A 26,632-nucleotide genomic window follows, 5' to 3' on the forward strand; every position below is an offset into this window, starting at 1 on the left:
CACCCCTCTCACCCCCCTATCTCGGGCCCAGCTAACCACAAAAAGCTGACAGCGCCCAGTGCTGACTGGGAGGAACCAGGAGATAGGGGTTGCAACTGCTGAGGCCAGAAATGGGCACGACATCAGCAGAAACACCGTATTTTCCCCAACAGGGCATGAGATCAGCAAAGAACAAGGGTGTCTCCACACCCCAACCCGTATGAGCACGCGCCGAAGTCGCCGGCCTGCCCGGACCCTTCTCTCCGCGCCCGGCGTGCCCCTGCGCCGGCCCGGCGAGAGGAGCTTCGAGGAGCTTCGCAGCCCGCTCCCGCCTAGCGGGGCCCTTCCCGCCTGCCACCGCCCCAGCCGCCTCCAGGCCGCCATCTTGCCGGCCGAGGCACGGCGGTGCCGCCGCGGGGCCCCGGCCTGGGCCGCACGGGCGGATGCTGTGGGCAAAGCCCCCTCCGGCCCGAGGTGCGGGGGGCGACGCGGAGGCCCGCGGGGCCAGGGCTGGGGCTGCCCGGCGGAGGCGAGCGCGGCGGGGCCGCAGCCCGCCCCTCGCCGCGCTCCGGCCCGGCTCGCGTCGCTCCGCGCTGGATTGCTCGGGTCTGCCGGGAGCCGGCTCCTGCCGGCTCGCCGCGCGGCCAGGCGAGCTCAGCCGAGCGCCGAGGCGGGTTTTCAGGAACAATAACAGTGCGAGGGCGCGCGGGACCCGGCGCGCTGCCCCCGCCCGCCCCCGCGCACCATGTACGCCTTTGTGCGGTTCCTGGAGGACAACGTCTGCTATGCGCTGCCCGTCTCCTGCGTGCAGGACTTCAGCCCCAAGTCCCAGCTCGACTTCGACAACCAGAAGGTCTACACGGTGTACCGCAACCCGGAGGAGGCGGAGGAGGAGGACGAGAGCCCCGCCGAGTGGGGCGACCGCCTGCTGCTGCACAAGGCCCAGATCCTGGCGCTGGCAGGTGAGCGCGCGCGCGCGGCGCCGGGCGGCCGTTGGCGGCCGTTGGCGGCGGGGGGTGGGGGGAGGCCGGGCCGGTTACCAACCCCCCCCCCAACGCCTGCCTGTTCCCCGCCGGGAGGGAAGGTGTGAGAGAGCGGGAGGGGACGGCGGCGTCGCGCCTACACATGCTCAGAGCCCGGGCGGCACATGGCGGCTGGGGCCGGGGGGGGCGCGGGGGGCCGTTACTGAGGCGGGAGGACGCCGCTCCCCTCCCCCCACCGTCCCCACACACGCATGAGGGAGGGGGCGAGACCTGCCCCCCCCCCCACCTTTGGTTCCCTCCCCAAACCGGGCAGCGCTGCGGCCCCAAACCCTCGCATCGCCTTCCTGCTTGGGGAGAGTTTCCTGCTTGGGGAGAGTTGCTCAGATAATCATAAATCTGAGCACTAACCCTCAGTGCCACGGCAAGGGTGAAATTAGAAACTCCCCCCTGCCCCCCAAGAAAAAAAAAGTTTAGTTTTTTTCATACAGAATATATTTATAGCATGTGGAGTCACTTATACCTTTGCGCTAGGGTAGTGCTTTGACAAATTAGAGTGGTGCTGGTTTATATCCGCTTTGTTAGTTTAAGTGACTTCACAAATTTGGAAGGCGATGGTGGAATCGGACCTTTATGCACTGTGCTTGTTAAGCCTGATTTTGCTGCCTTGAGTTTGTTTCATGTTTAACTTGTGTATGTTTCTCTAGCCAAAGGAGCTGGTTCAGCTGCCTGTTAAGAAATAAACACCTATTCTGGCCATTTAAAATAATTCAGTCTTTGTGAGATAGTGTTTGTGTTATATGTGTCCCCAAATCATGACTTGCTGGCAGCACGCTGCCTTGAAGACTTCTTGGAAAGTCTTGAAAGAAAGAAAGCAAATGAAAGTCTTGAAAGAAAGTAAATAGTGCTATAGTCAGAGTTGACCTAGAAAGGAAGTTTGATGTTGTTTGTAGCAAACTACTGGTTAGAATAGGCCAATGAAAGATGGCAACAACCATTTGAAATGTCCGTCTGGGTAGCAAGAAGGACTTTAGGTTTTGATTCTGGCCTTTCCACTTGGGGAGAAATGTTACTATCTCTGTTTCCCTATATATAGTATAGGATAGGCCCAATAATATTGGCTCTCTTAATGCTTTATATTGAATTTTGAGAAGGCAACGCCTAGCTCTCATATCTAAAGAGAGCATGTTAGTGTTAAAATTAGGTAAACTGGGATTTTTTTTTTTATGTAAGAAACGATAACTAGCTAACTAGGTAGCATGATGGTCTATTTTGTACGTGACTTGGACAGTGACCTATAGCAGTATCCTATTTCTAGTAGTGACCAGGAGCAGATGCCTGGGAAGAATAAGAAACAGGCAAGCATGTATATTGTTTCAATGTAAGGCTTTTCTAATTTCAGACTTTTTGCAACTCAAGAAAATCGTAAGAACTAGTGTGATAGCCTAACAGAGGCATGGATCCTTCCCCTAAGTTTATGTTGTCTTGTGCCAACATGTGTTTTACGTCTCCCATCTGTAGCAGAGGAGTACCGGTATATGAAGCATTTATTGCAAGCTACCTGTCATTTATCTGGAAGATGGTGGTGCCAGTGTTTGGGGTTTACTCTACCTCTGCCCAAATCATCCACCTTCCTGTTACTCACAGAGATCTGCAGCAGCATTGCCCTTTACATTCATCATGTTCACTTCAATATAACCAGTGTTTCAGTGGCATTCTTGACAGTAGCGGATTTGTCCACATGTTGGGCCTACAGAGTTGCCTCAGTTTTCCACACAGTAGATCTAGCATAAAGTACACCTAACTTTGTCAGGTTTCATTCTTCACAATGAGTCTGTAAGATAAGTGTTCTTTCACACAGTTTTCCATTGTTTCTCTCTTGTACTGGAACGAACCAATATATGCTGTTTTCTCTAGAGAGCAAGACTTGTTACCTGTATTAGTGATTTGCATTAATTGTTCCCCAGAGTTTTTAATTTCTCCGAGAAATTCTCCTGTGGAGCCATGAGCACAACAAAACATATAGCAACCTTTATTAATTCTGTCACATCTCTATATATCTGAATACACTGATTTAGCAGGGCTGTGCAAGTAAGCAAATGTGTTCCTACTCATATGTTTTTATGGTCAAACATCTGTACAATGGGAATTAAGGATAGTCTGAGAAACAGATATGCTTACTTTTTCCTTTTTAGCAACCTAAAAAATGAGGGACTAGAGGAAAAATAGAGATACCATGCTCATGTTACCATTGAGTGGCATAACGATTTTTTGTTTGAAATGTTTTTTCTGTGTTTAAAGAAAAAAAAGTTTTTCCATAATACACAGGTTTTTTGGACCATTGACTGTGTAAACAGTTAATGAAACAATTGTCCTCATTTAAAATAGGCTGGAAACAATTCATTCATCTTCTGTGGCAAGGTTGGATATTTGGAAACCTGTACACCTATGAGAACCATTAGCATTGCTACAGAGCAATGTTTATACCTATTGCTATAAATGTGTCACATTAAAAAAAGAAAAAAGGGGGGAGGAAGAAAGTGTTTTATCATGCTCAGAAAATTAGCTAATTCTGATAGACTTTTTATGTTGAGGAGATGAATACCATCTTCCTTGTAATATTTCAATAATAAGTATAATATACTTATTTATAAATAATGGTAGTAGTATAGCACCATGATAGAGCAGCTGTACACCTTTTCTTTTACCTGTGTGTGCATTGTTAAGAGCTGTTGATACTGGTGGCATGTAACTGTTAGTTAAGGAATCTTGGACTTTTGGTAAAAGTTTAGCTAAAGAGTAAGGCTAAACCCAGAAAAATTAGAACATGGAAGGCATGTTAAAATGATTATTCTACACCATAACAGTTCAGCGTTTGGTTAGTAGGCAACTGATGTTATATAGTAATAATGAAATCATTTTATTTACCTCTTGAATGGAAAGTGTAGCTCAGCAGACTAGGGCTGTACTGTGCAGCAGTTTTTTTTGAGGTACCATGTTAGTGATTTGTCTCATGGAGAATACAAAAATAGTGAACAGCTTATCAGAGGGAGTTTGAGCCTGTCTTTCTGATCATCCATACCCTTTCTTTTTTCTTCTTTGTGTCCTTTGATCAAAATCCTGAAAATCTGTTTCTCTTATCCGTCTTGTTGAAATATATGTGATGCTTGCAAGTTTTTCACACTTGTCCATCATGTTCAGTCGCAGAATTTTTCTGTAAATATGTGCTCCTTACAGGAGACAGCATTCATGATCCTGAGATAACCCTGTTGGAGATCTTACTTGCTTTGTAAATTGATAAATATTAGGTAGAATATACTGAGATTCAGAGACACTTAAAGTTCACTACTTCTGGCTAGAGTTGTTAGCAAGTTAGTAGTGAGTGCCTTGTAATCAAAGGCATTATTTCCTGACTACAGTAAATAACTAGTCTCTTTAGCTACTGCCGTCAACATTTTGCACCCACATGATCATAACACGTCGCCATCAGATTCTGACTGCAATTCCCTAGCTGCTGCGACAGCAGGCATGTTAATACCTGTGTGCACCCATGTTCCTCCTTGCTCCTTTAAAAGATAGTATGCTCCACTTCTTGTTAAAGTAGTTTAGATGGTTTTTTAATTTTTTTAAAAAGCCTGTACAACTCATGATAAAGTAATTTACTGTATAACTTGGAAGGATGTAAAATCTCAGTTCTCAGGATTATTTTAAATTAAATGATTCTAGGAGGTCTCAGTGCTGAGTTTTGAGGAGGGTTGGGAGTGGATACTGTGGTGGAGCTCGATTACCCCTCCTGACCTCAGGCCCAGCTGACCACAGGTAGCTGACAGTGCCCAGTGCTGACTAGAAGGAACTAACCAGTTAATACTATTTGCAACTGGTGAGGGTAGAAACAGGCATGAGATCAGAAAAAAAGGGTATATTTTCCCCAACAGGGCATGAGGTCAACAAGAAAGGTATATCTCCACACCAAATATCGTATGACCATGAGTCAAACTGTGTGTCCATAAATAGTGCTGCATCTGAGAGCCCATTGAGCTCTCTTGCATGGCAGCAAACTGCATGGCGCTGAATCTCCCCTTGAGCTGGGAGACGCCTCTCAAGGTTGCTCTCCGGAAGTTAAGAGAACCTCTAACAAGAAACTGTTGGAGATATAAGAAGCCAAGACTGGGGTAATAGCAAATGTGCAGTAAGATTTGCTTGCAGTGATTACACTGTATCACCATTGTTGGCAATAAACCCAGAATTAATAACAACCCGCCCCCCAACAATTTTGTGTAGTCAGCGGGATGTTGGCTAATGACCACATAGCAGCATACTTACAGAGGCATGGAGTGGAGGAATCCTGCAAGTTCTCGCTCAGATGGGTTAACAATCATTGGTATGATCACAGGGACTTGGAAGGGCAACTTTCTAGACTTAGCTAGGGGTAGGAGTAAGGACAGCCGAAATAAAAACGTAGTTATAAAAATGCAGCGGGCTTGTTTGGAGGCAGCTCACGCTTACAGGGAACAGTGAGATAAAGAACTAGTTACCCTCCAAAATGAACTGCAGGCCTCAAAACAGCAATGCCTGTTATTGCAGATAGGAAACGATCACACCAAAAAAACAATTGAAGGTTGAGCAAGATAAAAGGAGGGCAGTAGAAGAGAAGTTTGAGGTGATGCTGGCAAGGCAATCTTAAAACTTTTGACCCTGTCAGAATATGCTGAGTGTTCACCAACCCAGACGCTTGGGATGGGAACATCTAGTTTGATCCACATAATGATCAACTCTCACTATCCTGCCCCTCCAGTGGAGAATGGAGAAGGAAACAGAGAAGATGATCTGTTGATTTAAAAAAAGGATAGCCCCCACAGTAAAACATGAAATCACTGTTGGCCCCAAGGAGGCAACTGACGGGAGGCAACCGGTGCAGCTAGCGAGTCTCCAGGAAGAATTATGTCAGAAACCTGGAGAAACAGAGACAGAGGGCTTGGGAATGAGGACAGCTAGGCCACTTGCCTATATTGTACCGAATGGACCCTGTGTACTTAAAGCCATTGGTAAGAGGATCGCCACATACCATCGAGGCATACTTAATTTGACAGTGGGAGGTGATAGAGCGTAACGGACAATGAAATAGGGCAATCCACAACCCTCAGCAACAGCCCTGCAGCAGCAGTAGCCCCTCCCCATCCCCAAGTTGACTGACCTCTTACAGCAAGTGGTCATCTGTAGACTACAAATGGGATGGGATAAGCCCGTGCCACCATTCCAGCCCTCGCCCCTGGAGGGCCCTGACACTCGCCAAGATAAGGAAAGTGGTCAGAACCACAGCCAAGGGGGAAGGGAAGTCCACTGCACAGGCAGAAGGGGAAAGAAGAAATCAACTGTGGCACACAGCAATGCAGTTAGGTCTACCTAGGGCTGTTTTACATGGGCAGACAACAGGGCCAATTACTAATTAATAGACGCCTTTCACCTTTCGGCAGGTATCCCCTGCAGGGCAGGAAACAAGATTAGATAAAGGTGAAAGGAAACTGGAGGGCACTGCTCCCACTGCGCATCTTTGAGGGACTAAAGGCCAAAGGCCGTAGAAGCAACAGGTCTTTGGCCTCCATCCAGAGAAGGAACTACCAGGAGGAGACTATGTGAATCCTTCTAATAGTAGCAGTGGCTCCTCACAGACCTTTTTTTTTTTTTTTTTTTTTTTTTTGCCCCCTGATTTTTTCCTAGAATGGATACGGAGTACCTGTGGACTAGATTGTGTGTGTTGCTGCCCTTGAGCAATAAGCCCAATTCTTCCTGTGCTTTCTGATGTGTCTGCGCTATGTGCACATCAGGCTTTGCCATACAAATGGCGCTCTTCAATTGCAGAATCAAAGAACAGTTGAGGTTTGAAGGGACTTTTAGAGGTTATCTAATCCAACCCCCTGCACAAGCAGGGTCACTGGAGCGGGTTGCCCTGGACCCTATGGCTTTTGAGTATCTCCAAGGAAGGAGACTCCACAGCCTCTCGGCAGCCTCTTCCAGTGCTGAGTCACACTCACAGTGAAAAAAAAAAAAAAAAAAAAAGAAAGAAAAGAAAAAAGAAATTTTTTTTTCCTTATGTTCAAACAAAGCTTCCTGTGTTTCAATTTGTACCTGATGCATCTCGTCCTATCTGTGGGCATTACTGAAAAGAGTTTGGTGCTGTCTTCTTTCACCTTCCCTTCAGGTATTTAAACTCATTGATGAGATCCCTCCCCTCAGTCGTCTCTTTTCCAGGCTAAACAGTCCCAGCTCTCTGTCTTTCCTCGTATGAGAGATGCTCTTGTCCCTTAATCTTTTTAGTAGCCCTTCACTGGACTTGCTCCAGTAGTTCCATGTCTGTTATAGTAGGGAGTCCAGAACTGGACACAGTATTCCAGGTAAACTCCAGGCATTAAGAGAAACTAAGCAAGCCTGCCTTGCAGTTTGGGCGCTACTGAAGTAACCTTCTTCCAAATAAGATCTGTTTTCTGTTTTTGGTTTATTCACTTTACTTTTTCTGCTGTGATATTTGAGGCGTGTGGCATACTTTGTCAGATTCTTAACTAGCATGCTACTGTTACTTTTTCACCAGGTGAAAGATCTTCTGGCTGTATGCACGGGTTCACCAAATCATTTTGCGTGTATGTCACAGAGTAACCTCATCACACTCTCAGATATAATCCTGAAAGTAAGTGTAGTAGTATTCACAAAAAATATTTAAAGCTACATTTCACTCCTCATTCAGTGTTTGATCTGTTTGAAGTTTATTAAAACTATTTAAAGATGAAGAGGGTTTTTTTTTCCTTATAAATTCTAATGTAGCAAAAAAAATATTTGAGATACGAGGGACGCATACAAAGGCACTGTTTTTCTTCGTCATTTCTGTTTGCTCAGCATTTCAGCCTTAATTTGGCACTTTAGCACAAAGCTTAAATGGCAGCATCAAAAGTTTTTGGAACTTTTACAAGTGTAGCTGGTAAGAAGTGGCTTGGAGTAACCCTTATGATAGTGCTGATTGCTATATTTCATCAGTGGGATAAAGTGCTAATAAAAAGAAATTTAAAAGCTGGGATTTATCTGTGTGAGAAGATTCTATTCTTACATTTAGTGTTCTCTTGTATTGTGTCAGTGCACTTACTCTGGAATGATTTTTTTTTTTCCCCCGTCTTAAATCTATCTCAAGTCACCTACTTGTTCCTCTGTCTTTTGGCTCATACTGATGGTCAGGCATGCACTTATTTATTCTTATGTATAAGACATATAGGTCACCTGCACGGTCAGTGTTACTTCTTCTGCTCTTACATATATATTACACCACATATGTAATATTTACAAGCATAAATTTTGTTACCTTTGAAATCCTTATTTTTTTTGTATTATAGTTAATATAGTATTTACTAACTAAAATACTCTGACATTTGCAGGGCAGTGAAAAGAGGCACAAATGTAGGTTAATGTTTTTGTTTTCTTAGTATGACTGTAAAACATTTTTTCCAGTGGCTTGTCTAAGTGCCAGTCAATCAAAAAAATTTTTAAGGAAAATTTAAAACTAGTAACAGGATGAACTGCATTGTAAATTTGGTGTGCGAACTCCAAAAATACATGAATCTACCTGCTGTTTCCATAGCAAATTCATTAATTTGGCAGAGACTATTTTGGAGGCTTCCTGGAGAGTTCCCTGTGGGATGGTGCTCTGTGATCTGCCTTGCCTGAATAACTGTTATGCAGGATCTCCATTGCTTTTTGGCGTTTTTTGATCAGGAAATCCTAATCAGAGTTTGCTCCTCACGTAGTTTTGTTTGTATGGTTGAGACTGACCAGCCAGAGCAGCCAGATTGTCAAATTGTACCTGTTTGTCATTGAGAAAACGATCTCTTTTAAATGTACTTTTAAAGAAAGAAATAGCTTTTATAGTAAACAGCTTTTATGAAATATTTAGCATGTTTAAACATTTGAAAAATAATTCCCATCATTGAGTTTCATAGGTAGATACAGAAGAGAGATTTAAAAGATAAGACTTTAATATCCTACTTGTTTTCAAGGTTTTGGATTTTTTTATTTTAATGATAATATTGTATTTCATTTCAGTACGGATTAAGAGAGTTGCTCCATAATGGTTATAATCCGTTGTGTTCAACATGTTCGGAGTATTGTACAAATATTAACTAATCTGCACTACTGCGAGGTAGATGGGGACACTGAGACAGAGAGGTTGAGTTATTCAAGGTCAATGTTTCAGTAAATATTGGATCCAGGATTAAAGCTATCCTCAGTCTAGTGAAGAGCATGATTTCCTGTTTCTCCCTCTGATGTCTTTTCTTTCCTTGATCTTACAGCTTCATCAATTTTTGCTGCAGACAAGCACACTATTCTAGTACAGCTATACAATTAAGTGGAAAGAATAGTTTTGCTGGTAAAGAATAAAAGATGATTCATACCTCTGTAATAATGATTTCTAGCAGAAGTTTGGTTTTGAGCCATGTTACTTTTGGTTAATTATTGTTGAAGAGACTTTATGTTAACTTTTAAACAACAAATTCATTTTGTATTGCTGAAGGAAAGCAAGAAAGAAGATGTATTTCAGTTTTTATTGCAGCACAAGTATGAATTACACCTGGACTAGTACTTGGATTTTAGATCTGAACTGTGCTGATAAATAAGGTCATCTGAAAGGAGAAAGTTACGTAATACTTGAATGTTGTCATGTTTTCCAGAAAGTTGACTTAAAATAAGGATGTACATTGATAAATTGACAATCTTAGCAGTAATAAGCTGAGTATCTTTGTTCCTCTATTAGAGGAAAAGGTGTGCATTTGGACCTGAAAATTTGTTCCTTCAGTAACTGACATCTGAATTTTGGTAGGGTGGATTTGGTGAGACTGAGTGTAGAAGCAGGTCTGTGCTCTGTGAATATATTATTATTAGTGTATTAAATATTAAGGATAGCCAGTCTTGATGTAGGATATCAGCCAGAACTTGAACATAGAAATTGTTTGTTATCTGCCCTCTAATAAGAGTTTTGCTTGTGAATCTCTCTCTTTGTCTTTTAGCACCTTTGTACAAAACAAGTGTGCTGTGCTCTCCATCCTCCATAAGCAGTCTTGAGTCAGACTTCCAACACATTATCTCCAGACCTGTCAAGCAGTAACTTAAGATGATTTTTGTCTTGCCTTTTCACAATTTCATTAAGAATTATTTTCAATCTGGCTTTTATTCTTTCCACTTAATTGAAATTTACCTTATCACAGGATGTAACATACTTTTTACCTGTTCTTCAGGTCTTCATCTCTACCTGGTTTTGGCTACTTGTTGACCATGTTTATCACACTGCTGTTGCTTTATATGCTGTTCTTTGACTTTCAGAACACTCTTCCTTTTGTTCTGTTAGAAATGTTAGAATGTTTTGTTAGACACATTCTCTAGTCTAGTCACTAATTGGGTATCATCCTTTTCTCCTCTTTCTGGCGAGGTGTGACAGAGTGGTTCTTAAATGTCTTGGAGTTGCCCGCTCGGAGGATGCCAACTCTCAATTTTGCCTTTCTATTCCTAACTTTTCTCTCTTACTCAGATTTATTTTTCAGCTTCCCTCTCTGGCATCCTTGTGCAGAAATCTTTTTCTGCTTTACCTTAGGATGACCTAAAATACTTTCCTAACATTTCTGTCCTTTTCTCTCATATTCAGAAAGGAGAAAAAAACTGCTATCATCTTTTTTTTGTCTTTCCTCACGCAGACTCTGGATATCTATTGTATTTCCCCATCTGATTTGCTTCTTACTTACAGCTTTACCTTTCTGTAAGTCATTACCATTCTGTTTTTCTTCTGCTTTGGTGGGGATCTTAATCTCAGTGTGCTACTCGCTTGAAGAAGCTTTTTGCAACAAGTGTTTTTTCTCTCTCGAACACCTTCTGAGTCTGCAGGATCGTTACCTTTTTATTAAATCTCTTTTGTTCTTCTTGTCAAAGTCTGTCCTTTCTGATGTCTGCAATAAATTAGCTAAAAAAAACAATTTATGTTTTTTTTTCCCTCCATTTTTATATAAACTAGCTGGCCTTTTTATTTTATCATGCTGTTTGCTTTCTTGGTCATAACGTTATTGATTATTTTTTATTTGTTTTTAAGTGACAGTTATGAATCCATGCCCTGTTGTGCTTCTTTTGAGTATTTCTGTTTTGAAGGGCCAAGTATACCTTTGGCTCTGTTTTTTTTGTTTTTCAGCGTCTTTCATCTTAAATGTAGATTCTAAGTAGTACAGAAGTAAGTGTTCTCTGCTCTATAGAAGCCACCTGTCTAAATTAGTAGTGAAGCAGCTTAATACATTGGGAGGGGGGAAGTTTTGTATTAGTGTTGCCTGTATGTGTTGGTTATATACCTAAAAATAGGAAGGATTGATGTTAAATTTTTCAAAATGTCAGTATCTCATTTTCCCAAGGGATAGATTTTTTTTTTGAGGGCTTAGGGGAAGGACAAATTTTGCTCAAGGCTCTCTTGTTTTATTATTATAAGATTTATAGCATTGCCAAGCCCCTGATCTGCACAGGTTCCAGATCTGCCATTTCTTGCTCGATCAGAGTGCAGAGCTGCCTTTCTCTAGTTTTCCGGCTTTTACTCCAAACATGGGAAAAACAGCTTTTGAACTATTTTTTGAAAGGATTAGTTTATTCAGTTGTTACTTTGAAATTACAAAGTAAGGAATGTTTTAAGGAGACATGGATGTTTGCATATATTTACCTGCCAGGATATGGTTTTCAGTTTTAGAGCACTAGCATATTTTATCTGAACGTAACCAGCTGACTTCCTGTCCCATCAAATTCTCTTTGTTTGCCTCAGTTCCCCGCCACAGTAGATTTAGCACTATTACCTTTTGGCCCAGATCCACCCATTCTGACACTAAAACGAAGTCTTGACTGAATAAAACATTTCAGGAACAGTTTATCCTTTGCTAGTTAATATAGACTCCCTAGTGCCATTCTTTTTTAGTGCTGCTGAGTCCAAATGTGTTTCCGGCTGCTCTGAGCTGCATTGAAAACTCTCTGCAGCTCTTTTTATTACTGGAAGAGCTTTGGTAGATGGCCACATGGGAGTGACTGATACCCATCCTCTGTGCGGTCTCTTGAGCCCCATACTCCAGTACCTGGTGTGGTTGATGCTTGTACCGTGGTTTTGCCCTGTTTATTTTGTTAGAGGTACTGAATTAGGTGTGTTATGTACTAGTTCAGAGCAGCCATATCACTGAATCGCTGTTTCCATATATAGAGAAAAGAATAGACACAATTTCATGACAATTTGATCATGACCACCTAAGAGGAGGTATAACTTTTAACTTAGAGATGAAATGACTGGGGACAAAGTCTAGGCAAATGACTCATGTTGTCATTACAAAACAAGGCTCTGAGCTACAGCATTTTTAGGACTGTGGTTACAAGTCCTAGTATGTTTTGTAGCTTCAGGGCAGTGAATTTCCGTTTGTCCAGCCATTTAGTTCATACCCTAGTTTTCTTCTGGCTGAAAATTGTGCATGTTTTGCTTCTTGTCGGATTCCTGTTTTGCACATGTCCCTTGTAGCTCAGCACAACAGAAACAAAGTCCTAATAGAACTGCTCTAAATACGTGTTCATATTTCTCCTGCCCTGGTCTTCCCCTCTCTGCTGTGCCTCCCCTCCTCAACTCAGTTAATATTTACTGAACAAGAGCCAGTATTCCAACATTATCCTCAAATTCAGAATGAGATTTTTCTAGCTGTATTTGCTATTAGTGTTGAAGACAACAGAGTTTAGAAAGGCACTTCAAAAAAGAAAAACAAAAAGCCTTTTCATATCCAACACACTGCATCAATTGTATTAAGTATAAATAGGCCTAGAAAGAACAGAACATATGTAAGAAAATATTTTATAAACTGTTGTTGGAAGGCAGACAAATGTAAAATTGTTGATTAGTTGAATAAATTAAAATTTCCTGAACTTTAACTAATTTTTAACATTGTTTCTTCAAATTTTATGTGGAAAAAATGAATTCTTTTCTTCAACTTCCAAGTTCATTTACAGGAAAAGCAGTAAAATGAAAATAAATACACAAATTAAAAGATTTGCAAAATGTGACAGAGAACCATGTTGACAGTTAGACGCTAGTAATTTACAAATTAAGTGTTGGTTAGGAAATGTATAAACTTTTACCTTCAGTCTCCCAGTAAAGTTTTGCCAATTCAGATTTCTTGGGCAGACTGAGAAATTGGGAGGGGAGAGGCGGCAATAAAGAATTTGGATACATTTGCATTGTTTTATTAAACCCTGAAGTAAATAGTTTCTTCTTGTTGTTGTTCAGGGTATTGAACCTATTTGTAACCTTTATAAATTGACTTAAAAGCTAAAAAGCCCAAATGAAGAGAAGAATATTTCTGTTCTTGCAAATTTTATTTATTTATTTATTTATTTATTCTCAGAAATATTTGCTGACTTCTGCTGTATTCTGAATGTACTTTTACCCTCTCTGAGCCCTTTCCAGGCATATTTTGAGTCTTGAAAGCTGACTAGTGTCAGTTTCCAGTTTGCATGGGGTTTTGGCTAGTTTTGACCATAAGGTATTTGCCAGCAGACAGTTTTGATAACTATGTGAGGTGGATGGATTGTATCCATCTCATTAAGAAGCCAAGGGTTGTTTTGGACCATAGAAACTGATCTTTGTTCTTTAACTGTAGAAGTGCTTCTTCCACAGGTTTTGTGGAAGATGATTTGGCAAAGCAATCTAGAGAAACTGGCTCTGTGGTGTGCATATACTTTTCTTCCTCTTAAGAAAATAAGAGAACACATTTTAGCAAAGAAGCCATGAACCTATCAGATGCCCCCAAATATATAGTCACAGAAAAATATTTTAATTGTTTTTCATTCAGTATGCATTTATTTATTCCATCAATCTCTCCTTCATAGTATTTCTGACTCTTAATTCAGGCCTCTAATTTTCTTCTCTACTCTCTGACAGTAGAAATGGGCTATTTCACTTTTCTGATGCCCCTACACTTTTCAGATAAATGAAAAGGTACTTTTTCAAATTTAAACAATTGAATTACGTTTTTGTTTTAACTGGGAGAAGCATCACTGGTGCTCTGGGGAATGGAGAATGATCTAAAATCAGCCTAGTTGTTTTTTGTTGTTTTATCTGTTTCTTTTTGCATCTGTCTTAGTATTTATTGCTACCATCTGCATTTCATTTCAGGTTGTCTAATGTCGTATTCTGTATGTTTTGTGCCTATTGTCTTTACACAGCCTTGGGTTGTAATATCACCATTTGCCTACAAGAGATCCATTTCTATCTGTAACAAAATGAATTGCATTCATCTGTGTAATTCATTTCTAATGAATGCCTTGCTCCTCATTAAACAGTGATTTACCTTTGTTTCCTTTTTCTACGCTGTCAACACTAACCATTTTGAGGTCCTGTGGAGAGATGCTAATTTGAGAAAATAAAAGTCAGTGCAACTAAGCACTCACAAATGGCATCCTCACTGGCACTTTCAAAAATATTCATGGGACATTTTCTGGATTACAGTTTGCAGGTGGATAAGAGGACTCAAAATGTTTTCTTATTCATAAGCTTTCAATGTACAAATACAACACTTCAGAATATAGATGCATTTCTCCTTGAGTGTCTTGAACTTGTAGCTAAGCTTGTGAATCTATTAAGACATTTTCTGTTTTGCTAGAGTTTTCAAGATCAAATGCACATTTGGGGAGACTAAACTCTTGATTCTCCTTCCTCTGTATCTTTTCAGGAATATTTAGAATCTGTCAAACATTATTCCAGAATATTTCATTTGAAATTCTTACTATTGATAAGTATTTTTGACATATTCTTTCAGACTGGAAAGACATTTTATTTGATTTTTTTTCCTCGCTCCACCCTGTGATTCAGAGATCAGTATGACCAATTATTGGTTTTGTATATCTGATGGTCGAGGATTAGGACCATTGACTAATGAAATAGGGATAGCATAGTAGTTCTGGTACAGATCCAGTCTGTATGGAGCTTTTCTGTAATGCCTCTTCAGTGTGTCCTGCACCATCCCCTTTTCCAGCCCTTCTCTTTGCAGAGCACCAGAATCTGCCATGTGTGCAAATAGATCTGTACTGCTGACAGATGATGGAGCATAGCATGAATTACAAAATTCACCTCCACTTTAAACCTAAGCAGAATTTGAACTGCAGCAACAGATTGTGAATATGAAATATTGTCAGTAAACATAATTTAAAGTAATACAGGTGTTTTTAGGAAGTTGTCTGATTTACAGCATCTCTAACTCTTATTTTAGTGATAGTAGTAGCTACTCATTGACACATTTGATCATTCTCACATAAATTTACCTTGGCATTTTAGAATATTTACTCTTGTTTATGGACAGATTGATCCCCAATTGAAACTCTAGAATTATCAGTGGATATCAGTTGAGTTACACCACGGATTAATTTGATCCATAGTATTATGAGTGGATTGAAGCATGGAAGTTTTTTTTATTTTTTTTTAACTGGTCTTGCCTAAATCATGTAGCATTCGGAAGTAAGAACACTGATTAATGTAACAAAATTTTATTTTTAATATACGTTTTAGAAGACAAAACTGACCTTGAGAACAGTGTGATGCAGAAGAAAATTAAAATCCCCAAACTCTCTCTCAATCACGTAGAAGAAGCTGGGGAGGTTACAGATTATGGGGAAGAAGATGTGGAGCTTAGACACAGTAAGGTACTGAAGTCTTTCCTTTTTTTTTTTTTTTTTTCTTTATTTTTTATTTTTTGAAGTGCTTGGGGCATATACAGATGTCCTAGCTTAAGAATTTCAGGCCTGCTTTTGATCCCCTAAAACATTGTTTGGTGTAATTGGGTCAAGCTATGGGGGGATGGGGAAAGAGTGAGAGTTTACAGATGAGCTTTTCAAAAACCTGATTCATGCGCAAACGAACATTTTTCTGTTTATATCATCTGCACGCTTTAATTGCCGTTTGAGATTTTTGGAACAATGCTGTTTCACTTTGGCCCAGAATGATTTAAAAGTCACCAGTTACATGAATGTTGAGCAGCTGTTCTCAGTGGCACTGGTGACATGTTGTGCTCTGCCTGTTTGAAATTGGAAGGGGTGCTGTGAGATTTCCCTAATAAAACAGTGGATGAGAAGACAAGCTGACAAGACTGCATCCCTTCATTATAACTGCCGGTTGCCTTTTTGGGTCTAGATGCCAAAAACCCACTATGTATTTATTTTTTGATATCAGATGATTTCTTCAAAAGTCTGCCAACTTTCAAAATAAAATACTGCTCTGTGGCCTCATGTGTTTCGCAGCTGCAGGAATGATACCAGTATATCTCTTTATGGTGGGCCAGCATTTTTTTTAGAGCATGCGTGGAGCAGGCGTAACATCAAATAATCTCATTTTCTGCCACATTACTCATGGATATTGTGGTATGGGAATTGATAGTGTCAGCTTCTTGCGTCTAACCTATGAGCTACACTTGCTTTCTTGCAGTTGCTTGGAAGTTCAGATGCTTTTTCCATATTTGGCTAATAAAATCTAGAGACTTTTACCCATACTGTTACATTTTAATATCACAATCTGGGCCTCTTTAAAGAGGTATGCTTTTATTTGTATAGGGTTTGGATTTTGTGCAGAAGACCAAAGGTAAATTTCTGCTGAAAGTTCACAGGAGATGAAACCTCTGCAATGCAGTACTAATATAGAAGGAATCAGTTGATCAGGGAGATGAGACTAGATGATAAATTCTGTCTTCAACTTTTATATTTTCAATTTCTTCTTTTGCAGATAGTGTTAACTCAGCCACTTGCATCAGGCATTTGGGTGAATATACTAGAGGAATAGTCAGAAAAGGTTTTGTCTCCCCAAAAGAGGGAACGACAAGCCCTTTGTTCTTAAAACAGTCTTGTATTGTATGCTTATTTCATCTCTAGTGTGATTACAGGTGACAAATGTAACATACAATTGATTCTTTCTTTCACTTACCAGAAAATCCCAGTGTTCTAGGAAATCTGAATATTAGGACTAAACTTCAGAGGAGTGGATCCAGATCCACACTATTTTTTGAAGAAATAAGTTATCTTTGTACATAGAATCAAGACCTATAATACACACTGCTTGCAGGTGTTGCAGAAATACAGAAAGAAAGGCCACTAACTACTTCAGAAGTTTGTATGTGCAGTTAGCTAAATTATACATGTGTAATATTTATAATGTATGTGTCCATAAGAATCTATTAGGCAAAACATTTTTGCAGGCAGACTTGTCTTACTTTTTCAGAAGAATAAATCTTAACCATCCACAAGTCTATAGAATTTTACTTTGCATTGCGTGTCATTCTTCTAATTTGTTTTTTCTTATTGTAACGTGCAGAGACAAGATGGGAGGAAACAAAGTGAAGGTACACACAAAAGTATTGAAGCAGTTGTTGCTCGCCTTGAAAAACAAAATGGGATAAGTCTCAGTAGTACTTCCAGCCCTGAGGAAGCTTTTATGGAGACTTCGGAAGGCATGAACAACATGGACGATGCTGTAGTTCCTCGGGTTCTGTATGAAGAGTTACTGAGGAGTTACCAACAACAGCAAGAAGAAATGAGGCACATTCAACAGGAGCTTGAGAGAACGCGGAGACAGCTTGTGCAACAAGCAAAGAAGCTAAAGGAGTACGGAGCGCTTGTGTCAGAAATGAAAGAGCTCAGAGACTTGAACAGGAGACTACAGGATGTACTGCTTCTAAGACTAGGTAGTGGTAAGTGCTGGACTTAAATGGGACTAGTTTTAATGAATTTTGGAAGTGTGGTCAGTAGTAATGGAAACATTTTTGAAGAATAGCAGTGGTTGTTCAGCTGGACATAGAATGTTGAAAGGGTTTTCTGCTACGGCTGTACAGTATATGTTGAATTTGTATAATGTGTACTTCTGGGTTTTTTTTTTAATGATAGTAAGAGGTCTTTGTGCCGGTATGGTTGAATCAGAGCTCCATTTTAAACAGCTGTATTTTAAAGGGCCTCTGAACTTCTAGTATATGTTGAAAAAGATAATAAAGTTTTGTCTGCAAAATACACCAATATGTTCCAGTTTAAAAAATAAAAATAAAAGGTAATGCACTGAGTATTTGGGGTAAAACTTTTATTCCTTTCAGTAAGGGTTTTCTTTATGTTGTTATATAACTGACAGTGTGTTACGTTATGTTTTCTGCCCCCTCTCCTTTTCAGTAGCTCGTTAAAATGTGGTGTAGTTCAGAACTTTTTGTCTTTGGCTTTAAACAGCCACATTATTAGAGAAAAAAAATCGATTGTTAAAGCATAATGAAAAAGCTTTTTATGATTAGTGTCCCTTTTTAAATACTTGTTACAAAATGCTGGTTTATGTAATTTGGATTTAAATTTTAAATATATTGAGTCAACACTTTTGGTTTATAACATTTATTTAACTACTATGTTGGAATAAATGGGAAAAAAAGACAATAAAAAACTCATCCTTGTCACTGAAGATGATACCCTTGGAATACCTTCAGATATTTTACTAATTTATATTTATTTGCCCTTAGAATGTGGTACTGGTGTGTTGAAGGAGATTTGCTTGGTGATTGAAACTTGGTTAAAATTTGTGCATCCAGACTTTAGCATGCTGTTTCTTATGTCTGCCTTTGTGTATCTAAAAATTTAATTTTTGCATGTAAATTGGGTGTTAGCCCTTCATCTTGACTTGGATGAATGCTTGCAATTTGCATGTGGATTGGAGTTCCATTCACATACAGACCTGAATCTGAGGAAGCATGTGTCTGTGCTGTAGCATGCATTAAGGTGTGCCTGCAAGTTTGGGGCCAGATTTTCAAAGTAGCCTCTGAAAGATTTAAACTGAATGTTTGACTCTGAATGCTCATCATTGTTACACTGTGCATAATTAAAATGTCATTACTTATTATAAGCATTATAGTTAGCTTTTTAATAAAAATAAATAGGCAAGGTTTCCACGATCTGAAAATCATGATGTGGTTGGCAGTACATTCCACTGAGCTTTCTAAAATTTTCCTTGGATGGAAGGATATTTCTTCATCTGCAAGTAGTTAGCTGGGATTTATGTGAATGGAGTACCAGCCAGATGTTTGTAGGCAGTGAGGCTGAGCAACATAAAATACCATGTTAGTTGGTAGACTTGACAGCAGTTGCAGTGGTGAGACCAGGAATGAAATGAAGATAGCCTCTGAATTCTCTATCCTTTCTTTTGCTTTAAGGAGTGATACATTTTTTGCTTGAGCTGAGACAGAAGAGCTTAGGAGAAAAAAAAAAACTGCACCCTCGAAAAAATGCTGCATCTTTTCTCTAAATATGGGACTTGAGTGTCCATTGTATTAATTTGACACCTGTTTTTTCAACAGATAATAAATCTTGATTACATTGAGACAAGATTTTTCTTTTAATTTAACCACATACCTGGACAAATACCAACTATAAGGAACTGCCCCAGATATCCCTTATTATTATTGCGCCTAACATTAAAACAATATGGAGATAGGTTTTCTGCTGGGTACCTTTAGAATTTGATGCACCTATTCCTGGATGACAAAGGTCAAATTTGGCCCTATGGGTTGTGTGTGTCTATCATGACTTGGAAGTGTTAACCACTGATTATTCTATGGTCTTTCCTTGTAGCCTCATTCTTAATAGTACAGAAACAACCAGCTTCTAGAAGGAGCAATATAAAATTTATGAATGACTAGACAGGGGAGACAACTTCAGCAAATTATGAATTAGAGATTCTCATGACTGTGTGAAATAAGTGCTCCTTCTAATCAAGAAATAGATATGTAAAGACTTCTTTGGTTCTTCCTTCCCTTTCTAGTTTTAGAAATGAGGTATATTTGGGTATGTGAACAGTATGTGCAAATTGTTCAGAAAATAGATTATACCCTGAATCTGTCTTCAGTTGTTGTGATGATCTCTTAAGCTTAAAGTTTCAAATTACATGTAACTTATGTTAGACTGTACTCACAGCAGGCTGGACTTAATGCAAACTAATTGCACTTCTGTTTCACCTTAGACTTCTGATTTCTTTGCATGAGAGGACAGCTGTTTTGTGCTGATGAATTGCAGCTATGGGAAATGTGTGCCTGTTGCTGTTTCAAACTTGCAGATCAAATACAAAGCACCCTCTTGAGCTAACATTCAGTCAACTGAATTCAGCCTCCTAATTTCCCATCAATATGTTGATTTCAGTGAAAAGTTAGGAGTCAGTGTATCCTACCTTAGACCTGAGTCTTCACCGCTGTTACTAAAACTTAAGTCTCTCCTGTGGAAATAATGAGGTATTCAGCCTTTCACAGGGTGACAGTGAATTGCAGTTTGTTTTTAAAAAGCATTGAAAGCAGAAGTAGCAAACGAAACGTAGTGAAGTCAGTACTGATTCATTGTGAAATAGTCAGGCTTTTCTAACAATTTTGATATGCAGTTGCCCAACAGATCGCTGTTTGGAGGCTGCTTCCCAGAGTTCTAGGGAGCAGAGCAGAGGGGAGAAAAATCACCCTCTTGGCGGAGGTTACTGCATCCCTCACTAGAGCTCCCTGAAGCATGTGCACAGCCCCAAGGCCTCTTTCCCCTTGCCTACTTGGGAATCAGGAGGCCCCAATATCATAGGCCTTTGCAGTTTGTCTGGTGCCCTGATGCACCAGACAAGGCACTTTTTGCTCTTGTTTTGTTTATGGCAAGTGATCTAGAAGCTTAATCACTTCTAAGCCAAGATTTAAATATGCCTTGGATTACAAAATAGAAGAATTTGAATATTTTTTTTAAAAAGAATTTGTCTCCAGAATAAGGTCTGTACACTTTAGTACAATTGTGCATAGCCAGAAGTAGTAAAGCTGTATCAGTGGTAATGTTTGGCTGTAGTTCTGTTTGTCTCTGATACATAAAGCATTTTTATGTTATATTATTAAGAATTAGCATTCTCTAAGCTCAGAGTATATTCACCTTCATTCACTGCTTTGTTTAGGGAGTTTTTGCTTTCTCCAGCGTGCTCTAGCCACCTGCTCTTGAACTTGCCTCCCTCCACAGCCAAGAGGTTATTTTTAACCCCAGTCTTTTCTGTGATCCAGTTTGCAGTGTCTTGGGACCAACAACACTCAGTTGGGAAGATGAAATAGGGTTTAAATGTCTTACCGCATACTTAAGGAATTATTCAGTGTTATTAAGTGTTTTTTTTTTTTTTTCTTTTTTAGCTTTCTGGTGAAAAATGTCTAAGGATTCTATCAGCAAATGAGCGTGGGAAATACCACATAATCCTTCTCAGATTACTATTGTTTCCATGCAAATTCTAGTAGATAATGTGGAAAATCAACTTGCTGCTTACAGAGATACACCGATTCATTTATTTACTTTTTTTAAAAAAATTATTTACTAATTTTTAAGTAGAGAGTAGCCTATGATATATTTTGGAGAGAAAGAGATGATAAAGGGAAGCCTTCTACTTCTTTATTCTGCATTTGACATTGCTGGCCTCTCAGGTATTAGGGAAACATTACTAAACAGAAGGAAAAAGGTTTTTAAATAAAACTTTGCTTTCCTTTTGTGTTCTTAAGAATTGTCTTTTTCTTTCTTTTTTCTGTTTTTTTTTTTTTTTTTTTTTTTTTTTTTGGTGTGTGATTCTTCTGTAATAAATACTATCATTATTAAGCCTTTAGACAGTGGCTTACATTTGTATGGCCCTGCCCTGCCCATTCATCATTAAAATACAGAGAGCATGAGAGTTGCGGAGAAAGAACTTTTAAAGTATGGTGCACGGTAAATTAGGCGCACAATTCCCATTAGTAGCAAAGCAATAATGCAAGTTGCATGTCTGATTCACAGGTTGTGTTGCAAATGCAGTCATTAATAGGTAGTGAAAGTAGATGTGAAAACTAGCTAGATAGAGGCAGCTTTCTGGTCAGAAAGAAAAAATCAGTAGATTTTTAGAATATAAAAAAGACACTCTAAAGGCTAAATGTTGGTGGCTTCTCAGAAGTAAAACATGAATTAAAATAGAGATCTTTCTTTTCTCTTAGAGCTATGGTTATTGTGGACTTTAATCAGCTATTTTTCTTTCGGGAACTCTGGAATCTAAATCCCAGCTGTATCAATATATTACTATAAACGGACTGTAAAAGACTTTTAAGTAGAGAGTAGTAAAAATGTTTAAACTGAAATACACTTTTCCTTCTAGGAAGAAATAATTGTACTTAGAGATCTTCCTCAAATTGTCTCTCAGGATGCAAGATTATTTCATTTGAAGAAAACTCAGAGTAGCACATTGCTTAAGAATGTATTCTTAAAGTAACAGCTAAAAGTTCATTTCTCCATCCTAAGTTCACATTGGCAATTACATAACTGTATCTCCTTGTTCAGGTGTGCCAACTCTGAGATGTGTGCAAAGATTTTGAATGGTTTAATTAATCAAGATTTTTACCTCCATCTGCATCAGTATAGCAGTCTCAAGTAAAGAAAGTTTAGTCTGTTTTGGTCTTACCGTTGTATATACATTGACGGTGCAGGTACTTGTGAAGATTACTATGATACTGTAATGCAAATGCTGTTTTCTGTGATTTCTCTATTTGTGCCATATTTACTCTTAAGGAATTGCTTGTGGCACTGCGGGATAGGGTTGTCTTTGTTCAGAGAGCTTCTAGTCCTTGTTGAGTGTGTTAAGCGATAGTTAGCTAAGAACACCTAGCTAGCTACATAGGTGCAAAATAAGCTATAATGCTAACAATGGAAGAAATGTTGATATTATTGTATCTGTAAACGAAACTGCACAACGCAGGAGGAAGGGACGCTTTGGTTGTTCCATGTACAAGAAATATTTCAGGTATATAACTGAAGACATGAGTTCTGATGCCACAGGTTGATTTGTTGAGTTAGATCAATTCAGGGCTTGGTCTTTGTGTACAAACACTGAGGTGGGATGCTGATGCGTGGCGGTGATGCTATTATTGAATTGCCTTGTCATTTATAGAAGATGTCAAGGTTGGACTATAGAGTACTGCAGCACTCTCAGCACCAACCTGGTACACTATAGTTCTTACAAGTAGGTGAGTTACCCTTGCAGCTCCTGGAACTGGGTGATTACTGTTGTGTCCAGGACTTAAGCTTGCAACTTTTGCTCTATTAACAAACTGCCATCCCTGCATGGAGCTTCAGAAACTGTTGGAGCTTATCATGAGCTTAGAGATCTGTTTAGCGAGAGATAATTAGAGGCTTGGGTGCCTTAGACTCTTCCTAGACTTGTAGTCTAACCATTGCAATTAATGGAATAATGAAATGCAGTTTACAAATTACTTTCTGTTACTCTTCTGCATATTTAGGAACACTTTATAAATTTGATCTGGAAAAGAAAAACTGATGATTGACAAAATAATCATCTTCCTTTGAAGCCCGAAACATATGCTTAATAGTATTTTATTGTTTAAGCTATGCTTAATTTTTCCTGATTACATTAAAATAAAAATCAGTATGGTGGATGGATTGGACAATCAAAATTCTAATTTGTTGTGTTTTTTTTTTTTTTTTTTTTTTTTTTTTTTTTTACCTCAGATACGCTTTCCATGCATGATACTTTAGCATAAGTAGCTTGTGCTTTTTTTTTCTTTATAGCATTTGTGCACATCCTTAACATTTTTAATGTCTCTGTTATATTTAAAGACATTTTAAAGATATTTTTATCTAATTAAATATGTAATTTTTATAATTACCTCAGTAAATTATGTAGTGTTATATAGTAATTCTTATTTGAAGAATTGCTATTGTTACTTCTAGTTTATAAAGTCAGTGTGGCTATAGCATAATTTCCTTAGTGTGCATTGAAGCAATCTTACCCATATCTGTAATTGACCGTGTGAATTAAGAATAAAATTAAACATTTAAATTAAATTAAAATGAAGCATGTTAAAATGTTTATAAAACCAAATTACTGATCCAGCTTTTATTTATTGATGTTCAGAGGTTGGATTTTGGAATGAACCCTTTCTGACTTTAAAATGAACATGACTAATGTGATATTTTATGCTAACCACGGGTGATGAAGTGATTTATTTCATGTTCTCTGGGATAGCAGACAGCTCTTTTTTCTTAACTGTCTAGGACCTGCCATTGAGCTTGAAAAAGTAAAACCAGAATCAATTGAGCCCGAACCTGAGGTACAGAAGACCTTCAGTGAGGAAGCAAATACATCAACGTATTATCCTGCCCCTGTTCCAGTAATGGACAAGTATATTCTCGAGAATGGAAAGGTATTTTATATTAAATATAGCATGAGTAGTTTGTAAATGTCCTTCAGGTGATTTTCTTACAGAATTTTCATGATCTTAGGGTTACTGCAAAGTTAGTAGCCCTGTAGCAGGCTCCTCAGCTTTCATGAAGTTACGTTCTTATATTGAGGAAAATGATGGAAGTGCACAAATATGAACAGCATTGTAAATTATTCTTAGTGAGGAGAATATTGAATGCTGTGCCAGAAAATGAATACAGTTAGTAAATATGCACATGCTAACACATTTGTAGAGTCTTAAACTGGTGACATACATAAATCCACTGAATATATACCAAAGCCAGTAAAGTTACATCAGTCTATTTGACAGAAATACATCTTAATTAAAGGGCTTCAATATTTTTAGTGTACTCCACTCCTGCTGCAGAGAAGCCTTTGTGCTTTGGTTGAATCTGAGTCTAGTAGATAAATCTGAACCCTGGAATGAAAATGGGCTCCCTTGAATTTGATGGGAGTGTTACCTTTGAGTTGAGCTGAAGTAGTGTTACTTTCTGGATGCTTTTACGAACTTGTTGAAATACCATCTAGCTGTAGTTTATCAACACCTGACTGATAATTTTTGAGACTCCTGCATGTTTTAACATACGGTCTGCTCATCCACCCAGGCCTGCTTTTATAGCTATTGCTGTTAACATTAAATTAATGTTGTATTTCTTCTACAAAGCCGTATGTATTTCAGAATTGCCTGTGCAGATCCTGACTCTCAAGACATATATGCATTCAGTACCACAATCAGAGAACGTTTTAGGAGGAAATTTGCATTTCAGCCCTGACATACCACAGAATTAGTGATGGAGTAGCATGAAATATTACATTTTCATATCTGTGTTACAATATTGAGTACACAAATGTCTGTTTATTGAAGATGAATTTGACATAATTGTTGTGCAGATAAATTTTATGTGACAAATGGTATAATTTGGACAGTCTGACAGGTATTTGGTTCAGGTAGCTTTTCTTGCTTAGTACGTTTAACGTACTTCATTTACTTCGCTTTTTTATACATTATTGCCGATGAAAACGTGCTACGTATTGCTATGAGAGTTGGTTTATCTCCTTTTTTCCTGCTTGCAGTAGGTAGAATAGGGCACATCTTTTGTATTTTTATGTAGGTTTTTCCACACCTTTATTTCTTCTGCCATTGCTGTCAGCTTCTTTGCATTTGTATTGGGGAAGTTTTCTCTGTCTTGACAAGTATCAAAATCACTTTAACTTTCTTTTTGTAATGTGGGTTTGTTTTTACATTTACCTATTTTGGGGGGGTTCAGCTATCTCAAGGTATATCTCATCTACCTTCATTTTCATTAATCCTTTATCGATGTGGATTGCTACATAGTAGTTGATATACACTTTTAGAAACATTGCACTTTATGGTATTGGATTTGATCTTAGTAGGATTCTCTCCAAGCATATAAATCTCTCTTCTCTAGAGATAAAACAGAATTACTGAAAAGGAGCGTGGCATTCATTTCAAAAAATAAAAAAGTTCATCTTCTAAGCTATTTTTAAATGTATTGCATGTGTTAGTACAGTTACAGTGGCGAGCATTGCTTTGAATTTGTTCTTGTTTTTGTTGCATTGTGCTCAAAGGTTAATCCTGCAACTGCTGAAATCAGGGGTAAAGTTCCCATTGATTTCATCAAGCCAAGGATCTGTCCCATCCAACAAGAAAGAAATTACTTCTGAATCTGGAGTACAGTAGACTTCCAATAGCCTTGACAGTAACAGGGAACAGTACCAAGCCTGTTTTACAGCGAGGTAAACTGAGACATGGAACGATTAAGTTGCTTGTCCTAGGAGTGCTAGAAATAGAAAAGAAATGTAAGATGGCTGTGGTTGTCTGTCATGGAGCTGCTGTTACCATAGGTGTTTCGTACCAACAATGACTTGATTTTAATAAATGAAGCATGTTCACAGATGAGACGATCTATTTGAAACATGCACTTTTATTACTGTAACTTGTTCTTTTAAAATGACTTCAAATGAAACTCACTAGTTTAAGAGACTAAATGATCTTAAGCAAAGACAAACTCTAATCTTGACAGAAAGGAATCAGATTTTTGATTAAATGGAGCAATCTCTAGTGTTAATTTAATACAGAAATCCAAAATGTAGCATGTCACAAAGGTTCTAATTTTGGTTACTTTCTGCATAACTGTTGTGTTCATTTTTAGAGATGACTTTTCTAAGATCAGAACAGAAATAACTGAGTTACATCAGTAAGGTGATTGCTTTCTGAGCACAGTGCTCACTCTGAAAGAAATTGTCTTACAAAATATGTGGAGAGCACCAGAAGAGTGTCAGTTTTTAAAGCAGTTATGAAGAGGCTCAACAACAGAGACAGAAGAAAAAAGGCTGTTTGTGTTGT

General features: G+C 38.8%; 1 protein-coding gene across 5 annotated transcripts in view; it reads left to right on the forward strand.

Moving 5' to 3' along the window:
* BEND5 (BEN domain containing 5) overlaps positions 1-26,632 on the forward strand; it is a 592,354-nt gene that overhangs the window by 559,333 nt on the left and 6,389 nt on the right. The window contains exons 1-4 of one of the 5 annotated variants that reach the window (XM_062581160.1): positions 653-941; positions 15,550-15,683; positions 17,341-17,716; positions 24,078-24,226. In XM_062581160.1, the coding sequence (XP_062437144.1) occupies positions 725-941; positions 15,550-15,683; positions 17,341-17,716; positions 24,078-24,226 (876 nt within the window). In that variant the 5' untranslated portion in view covers positions 653-724. Of the gene's footprint in view, positions 1-652; positions 942-7,572; positions 7,642-15,549; positions 15,684-17,340; positions 17,717-24,077; positions 24,227-26,632 lie in introns of those variants that run through there. The other 4 variants (XM_062581162.1, XM_062581158.1, XM_062581159.1 and 1 more) reach the window with 4 other exon arrangements.

The sequence above is a fragment of the Rhea pennata genome, chromosome 8, assembly GCF_028389875.1.
Source record: "Rhea pennata isolate bPtePen1 chromosome 8, bPtePen1.pri, whole genome shotgun sequence".
NCBI lineage: Eukaryota > Metazoa > Chordata > Aves > Rheiformes > Rheidae > Rhea > Rhea pennata.